Source organism: Diceros bicornis, chromosome 2 (genome assembly GCF_020826845.1).
Source record: "Diceros bicornis minor isolate mBicDic1 chromosome 2, mDicBic1.mat.cur, whole genome shotgun sequence".
In the NCBI taxonomy this organism is placed as follows: domain Eukaryota; kingdom Metazoa; phylum Chordata; class Mammalia; order Perissodactyla; family Rhinocerotidae; genus Diceros; species Diceros bicornis.
In genome coordinates, this window is record NC_080741.1 from 87770323 (window position 1) to 87777457 (window position 7135).

Consider the following 7135-nt stretch of genomic DNA (forward strand, 5'->3'; position numbering starts at 1 on the left):
CTGGGCCAGCAAATACCACAGAGACCCCCAGCCTACCCAGCTGGCTCTGGGCCTGGGCTGGGGGGTGAGGTTCCTCCCCGAGCCCCCGGAAAAGGTTACTAGAGAACCATTTCCAAAATAGAAGCAACTCAAGTTAGTTCTTTTCCCTTTATGAAGGAAAAATCATTACACATACATTTGTCAAAAGCAAGAACTAGGACAAAAAAATTCATACGATTTAAACGAAATCCCACAAATACCAGTTCTAGAATTAATGAGAACAGAAAAGTGAGAAGAGAAAAGTAAACAATTTAAGCTTTAAAAATAGCCTTTTCCTATAGTGGCTTCTGGGTGGAGAGAGAGTCTTTGTCTTTTCAAATTTTCTATTCTGAGCACTGATTCCTTTTTATTAAGCAGCAGATTTTCTAATTTAAGTTATTGACACATTTGATAGGGATTTTTTCTTCTTTGGTGTGATTCTAGAATGAATACATGTTTCCTGCAGAAATGTCAGGAAGGACAAAAAGCATGAAGGAAACAAAAGCCACCCTCACCCGCCCTGGTGAGTCTCAGAGAACGCTGTCTCAGACCATGTGCCCACCTGGGCTGGGGGCTGAGGAGTGAAATTGGGATTGGGCTGTACACACCATTTTGTCACCTGCCTTTTCCCCCATGCAACAATATGTCAGTAACATCTTTCTATGTCATTAAATATTCCACAGCCTGTTTTAATGCCTGATTAACATGCACTTCCTTCTTGAAGCTAGGAACGCATTTGCAAATGGAGGAAAGCTCTAGTTTCTGAGGTCATTTCTCGGCACAGAAGGGGGCCAACTTCCACGAACCGCCCACAGTCCTTGTCTGGGGCCCTAAAGACTTGCAACTACGGGTGTCCCTTTGCTCTGTCTGAGGGGCAGCGTGGGGCGGGGAACTTGGGCGTAGTGTTCTTGAGCAGGAGCGGAGACTGGCAAGAGTCTCCTGGGTGCTGTTCGGCCTCTGCCAGGTCAAGGGGACTGGCCTCCCCCAAGCTCATGGACGGGAGATGCCCAGTGGTGCCCCCTCTCCGCACCCCCGGGGTGCCTCCCACAGCCCCCAGCCAAGCCGTGAGAAGAGTGAAGGCAGAACCAGATCCCTCTGCAGGAAGCACCAGCCCAGCCCCCTGCCATCTGCGCACAGTGCCCCTTGGGGCCTGCTGGCAGCCACATTACAGATACCCCAGGGAAGCTGTCAGCACCGCCACACAAAGCCTCGTGTGGGATTGGGGGAGGAGAAGGAGGGGGTGAGGGAGCAGGGGCAGGAAGGGAACAGTCTGATGCCCCATGCTGGCCTGCCTCAGTTTCCCTTTATGCCCCGTCTGCCCCCTTCCCAACTCCCGTCCAGCTTACCCCCGACTCCCTTCAAATTGATCCCTTCTTCTCTGCCCCCTCCCTGGTCAGCTGTCACCGCCCAGCTGAACCGTCCCTCGGCATCCTCCTGACTGAGCTGAGTCCTCACCCCAGGAAGTGGTCGCCGAGTGGTCACCCAGCTGTGCAGACCCCAAACTGTGGACTCAGCACCGCCCCGTTCTACAGCCAGTCCCTGCACACACCCCATCCACCCTGCTTCAACGTCCACTCAGAACTCCCCCTTCTAGCCCCTCCCCCCATGGCCTCCCCTCACCTGGACCACTGCAGGGGCCTCCTTGCCGGCCGCCTGCTGCTGTCCACGTCCCCCTGCAGCCCCCCTGCTGCTCGCTGTCCCCTAATGGCTCCTCATCACCATTAAAACCCAAAGTTCTTACCCTGGCTTACAAGGCCCTTCAGGCTCTAGCCCTGCCTACCCTGCAGCCCTTGCTAAGGTCATCTGCGGCTGCGGACAAGCCGCTCCAATACTCAGCGGCTTCAAACAGCCACCCTTTATGTTGCTCACGCACCTGCACTCGGGCAGGGCTTGCCAGGGCAGGCGTGCCCCTATTCCAAGTGGTGTCAGCCAGGGCAGCTCAACCGGCACTAGGAGACCCAATTCCAAGACGGTGCGCTCCTCCGGCTGGAAAAGTGGTGCTGGCTGCTCAGCGAGCCCAGCCGGGCGTGGAAACTGGGGTGCCTTGGCTCCTCTCCACCGGCTGCTTGGGCTTCCCCACAGCACGGGGGCTGAGTTCTCAGAGCAAGTATCAAAAAAAAACCCCACGCAGGAAGTAGAAGCTGCCCGTCTCTTAAGGCCTGGGCCCAGGAACTGTCATAATGTCATTTCCACTGTATTCTATTGGTCAAGCAATCCCAGAGTCCAGATTCAAGGGACAGGGCCACCTCTCCACGGGAAGAGTGTCACAGACATTCTTAAAGCACCCAGACCTCATCTCTTATTACTATCCTCCTTCACTGAGCTTTAGCCACAGGGGCCTCCCTGCAGCTCCTTGAGTCTGTCAAGCATGTTTCTGCCTCAGGGCCTTTGCACTTTCTCTTCCTTTTGTTCATTAGAGCAGGGCCCACAGTCATGCTCAGTAACCAGTTGTTAAATGGTCTCTGACTCCTCTCAGCTCCTCAAATCCTCCTCTTTGCAGCCAGAGGGCTCTTTCTAAACACACACATCAGTCTCTCCCCTGCCTATAACCCTCATTGGCTCCCCGCTGCCCCCAAGAGAAAGTCTACCTTCCCTAGTCTACCCCTCCCCACCCTCCTGCCCCATCCCCCAAGGCCCAGTGGCTCATGCCACCCTTCTCCCCACCTTCCTTTACAAAGCTACAAATCTCCCTCCTTCCACCACACCATCCAGTCCCACCCCACATGCTGGGGCCCTCTGCCTGCAATGCCCTTCCCCGCATCTGTCTGGCAACTCCTGCTCAACCTTTAAGACCAAAAGCTGCCTCCTCCAGGAAGCAGTCCCAGATCTCAGGCTGGGTTAAACACCCCGCCTGTGCCCCCGCAGTCCCCTACATGTCCTTGGATCCCTGCACCAGCCCTTTACATTGTACAGTCTATCTCCCCCAGGGCGGGAGCCCTGGCCCTGGATTGCCAAATCCTTGGACCTCAGCCTCCTTCTGCACCAATTTGCAGATGAAAAAAACAAGTCTTTATTGATAAACAGGTTACAATGAAATAAATAGTGCTGTGTTTTGAGGAATAAAGCTCAAGCAGAATCTCTGTCTCTCTCCAGCACGCCCCTAGCTCTTGGCTCTGTCTTCTTACTGGCCGCTTTGGACGACGAGGCCTTGGTGGGCATACAACGCCTTCTCGGGTCCTTGTGGGCCTCCATCTCCCCAGCCAGTGGTGCAGGCGTGGTCTTGGATGCACTGCCCTTAGGAGGAGCAGCGGGCCTAGCTCTTGGCCCCGCCCTGGCCCCATGGGCAGCGGCCTCCTTAGGGACCTTGTTCTCCATCTTCTTTCTGGCTGGGCAAGCAGCACCTCTCTCGCCCTATGAGAAAGTAAGCCGGGAGCCAGAGCTGGTCAGGGTGGGGCACACGGCTGGGCGCCCATGAGCGCAGGGTTGAAATCCCTGCGTGGCTCTGGGTGGCTTTGGACAAGTGACCTCACCTCTCTAAGCGGCCGTCTCTTATCTGTAAAATGGGGATGGTGGTCCTCAGTGTGCTGGGAGGCCGGAGAGGAGAAGAAAGTGAACTGTGCTTTGCAGGAAGATTAACGACCCCTTCCCCTGCTGACCCTTCCAGGGGCTGGGTGTGGGACGCCCGAGCTCCTTCCTATTCAGGGTGGAGACCCAGCCCAGAGGAGTCATGCAGGCACCTACCTTGGTGACCGTGGGTTTTGAACTCTGACTCCCATCTTTTGTTTCTCTGTGGGCCTCAGCATCTGCGGGCAGGTGGGGAGGGCGTATGGGAAGGACCCTCTCAGGAGGAGCTGCTGGTGGCCAGGGAGGTTCGGGGGCCCCAGAGCCCCGTCCTGCCCAGGCCCCAGTCCTCACTCGGACACTCACAGGCTGTGTGACCCGGGGCAAGTTGTTTAGCCGCTCTGAGTCTGGGTGCCCTCATCCGCAAACTGGGCATAACGGCATCTCTCTCACGGGGTGGTGGGAGGATCAACTGGACTGTGGATGGCCATCCCTCACCCCGAGCAAAGCACCAGGGTGGCCCCCTGCTCCGTGCCCGCCCACACCGAAGGCCATCAGGAGGTTTATCAGCCTCTAGTCTTGAGCCCATCTCCACACGGCAGCGGGATATATTTTAAAAATACCTCAGACTCTAGCTGTTTCTTGTTCCAAGGCCTTCCACGGCTCCTCACTGCCCTCCAGATAAGGGGGGCTGCCCTACACAGCCCCTGCCACTTCCCCTCCCACCCTGCACAGCGCTGTCGGCACCTCCTCAAAAGCTCCACCTCCTCCAGGACTCTGCACAGGCTGTTCTCCCGCCTGGGACACCTCCTTCAGGAAGCCTCCCCAGACTCCTCAGAGAAGAGTCAGGCTCCTCCTCTCTCTGGGTTCCCGCGCCACCCCCAGCTGCTACCATGAGGTCTCCAGGTCCAGCCAAGCACTCAGGGCACGTTCGCTAGATAACGAAAGCCCTCCCCAGAGCTGGCCCTCCATCCCACCTCCCCTCCAGTCCAGTGGCCAGAAGCCCGACCCCACGCCCGACTCTCACCCTTTCACACACCTACCTTGGCTGCTTCTGCCTTTGACCTTTGACTTCCCGCCGGGCCCCCGGGCACTGGGAGGGGCCCGCCTGGCCTTGTCTGGCTGTCTGGGGGCCTTCCTGGCCTCGCCCAGTCTTGCCTCTTGGTCCTGGGTCTGGCTGCCTTTCTTGGAGGCCTTCTCTTCAGCTGCACCTGGTTTGGGGGGAGCCGTCCTCACGTCCCCTGCCCTCCTGGGTCGCTTTTTCATCTCGCCTGCATTGGGAGGGTCCTTCTTTGCCTCGCTTGGTTTCTTGGGGCCCTTCACCTCGGCCTCACCGGGTCTCCTGCGGGCCGTCATGGCGGATGTCTTCCTGGGTTGGATTTTCCTTTTGTGCTTGGGGACCAACTGGCAAAGGAGAGAAAGGGATGCGATTGGGAGCAGAAGCTCCGGGTGTCTCACGTCCCTACGCCCTATGCACGGCTCAGAGAAGGCCCCATTCTAAAAGAGGGGGCAAAGAATGTGGTCAGGGGCATGGGGCAGGACCCCCGACACCTCCTAAATGCCCGACGCCATAACCCTGCACTGACAGCCCCGACTCCAGTCCTCTGAGATGCTGATCTATGAATGTCCTTTGACCCCACCCCAAGCCTTCCCATGGAATGTCGCTGACTGCCCTTGCCTCTCCGTCCAAGGCCCTGCCCCATCTCACACCTCTGCTTCTCCACACCCTCCTCTCCCCTTATGCCAGCGGAACGTGGACCTCGAGCTTAGACAGCTCAGAGTTCACCACTTCCTCCAGCCCTCCCCAGCTATGCGACTTGGCCAAGTATTCTCTTCCCCACTGGCCTCAGTCTCCCCATCTTTACAGCAGGGCCATCAGGGAGGGTGTAAGTGGCAGGGGGATGTGACGGGCCCTGGCAAACAGGTGCTTCCTGCTCTTCCTGAGTCCAGCTCTGATGACATTGCTCTACCTGCTCCCAAGCCCTCATGGCTCCCCATTACCCACCAAGACCAGAAACAACCTCCACTCCCAGCACTCCTAACTCCATGATACCCCAGGCCCCCTTCCCTGCCTGCCATCCCCTCAGCCCACTTTCCTGACTGGCTCCCAGGCCCTGCAGCCTCGCCCAGCCATGCGCACCCCCAGCATCCCCTCTTGCTCTCTTTCGCCCCACCCTATGCACCTGGCCTTGCCATGGCTTGTGTCCAAGCTCTGACCCACACCCAGTTCTACGAGGGTGGGACTTCCCGTGTTCAGCCACCTGGTTACCACAAGAACTGGAACGTGGTAGGTTGAGATTGTTCCACAGTGCTCCATGGCGACTGTCAGAGCAACTGCTGTGTGCTGGGGCACAGAAATGACCAGATAGATGCCATGTCTGGGTTCCTGAGATTTCCCAGGTGGCAGCTGGTAGTCACGATGCTGGGGTTTGATTTTGTACCAAATCTGCCCTCAGCTCTGGGTGACCCTGCACAGGTCCCCTCTGAGAGCGTGGTGGCTCAGGGAAGTGCCAGCCCTGGTTTGGAGATCCCAGGTTTGGAGCCAGAAAGCGTGGGGAGCAAACTCCAACTCTGACCTTCTAGAGCCCAAGGTTGGGTCTGCCTCGTCCGCGGTGAGGAATTCCAGGAAGGGGCTCTGAATGCCAAGGACCCAGAAGTGAACACAGCTGAGATGGTCCCTGGTCACTGAACACACCCAGTGGGGATGAAGGGGGACACAGCAGGGTGCCCAGGGCCGTGGGGGCGCTCAGACAGGGCACACACATCAGCCTTCCTGGAGGACAGCGTGTTTCCCGGAAGAGGCAGGAAGAACAAGAAGAAAAACAGCAGGAGAAAGGCCTTCCGGCAGGGAAACAGCACGCAGAGGAAGAGAGCTGGAACTGAAGTTCAAACCCTGGGGCCTAGCGTTCCCCGCCCCCCACCCAAAGCAGGCTCACTTTGAAGCTGCCGGTCGCCCCCTTGGCCTTGGAGTTGAGGGGCCTGACAAGGAGGCCGCGGCGCATGCCCGTGGCCAGGGCCTGCTTCAGCAGGTACTTGAGCCGGATGAGGTCCACCGTGGGGTACTTCTGCAGGATGTACACCTTGATGGCCGCCACCGAGGTGCCCCGGCGCCGCTCCCCCGCCTGCAGCGCCTCCAGCACCATGCGCAGCACGGGAGGGTGGCGGCGCGGCGCTGGGACGCCGCCTCGGCTCGTGCCTGCGGACGGACAGCAGGACGTCAGCCAGAGCCCAGGCCGCCCGCAGGCCCGATCACCAAACGTGCCCGGCGGAGCACGCCCAGGCGCCAGCCGGGCCCGCGGGGTGGGCGAGGGGCCCGGGGGATCCAGTGCGCCCCTAGTCGGCGCCTCTGAGCAGCCCCAGGGCAGGGCAGGCCCTTGGCGGGGGGCTGGGCGCGCACCGGGCACGCCATCAAGACTCACTGAAAGAACTACATCGTCCTTCTAAAAACAGACCCAAATCAGGGCAGTTGTCTACATCTAACTACCAGTTTGCAGGAAATCCAGGGGCTCTGTAAGGGGGCCACGGGGATGAATCAGCCGGCTCCAGGCTGTGAGGAGCTCTGCGGGGCACAGCACGGCTTCTCCTACAAGAGCCGGAGGACGAAAAGAAGTGGGAG

At 58.6% G+C, this 7135-nt stretch overlaps 1 protein-coding gene across 1 annotated transcript; it reads right to left on the minus strand.

Annotated features, from left to right (window-relative positions):
* Window positions 1–3010: 3010 nt before the first annotated feature.
* On the minus strand, window positions 3011–6928 carry LOC131421410 (histone H1.8). The gene is made up of 6 exons (XM_058567987.1): window positions 6778–6928; window positions 6456–6715; window positions 4563–4923; window positions 3700–3761; window positions 3489–3542; window positions 3011–3369 (listed from the first exon to the last, which is right to left on the minus strand). The coding sequence occupies exons 1-6, from the start codon at window positions 6926–6928 to the stop codon at window positions 3085–3087; spliced, it is 1173 nt and encodes a 390-aa protein (XP_058423970.1). The 3' UTR covers window positions 3011–3084.
* Window positions 6929–7135: the final 207 nt, after the last annotated feature.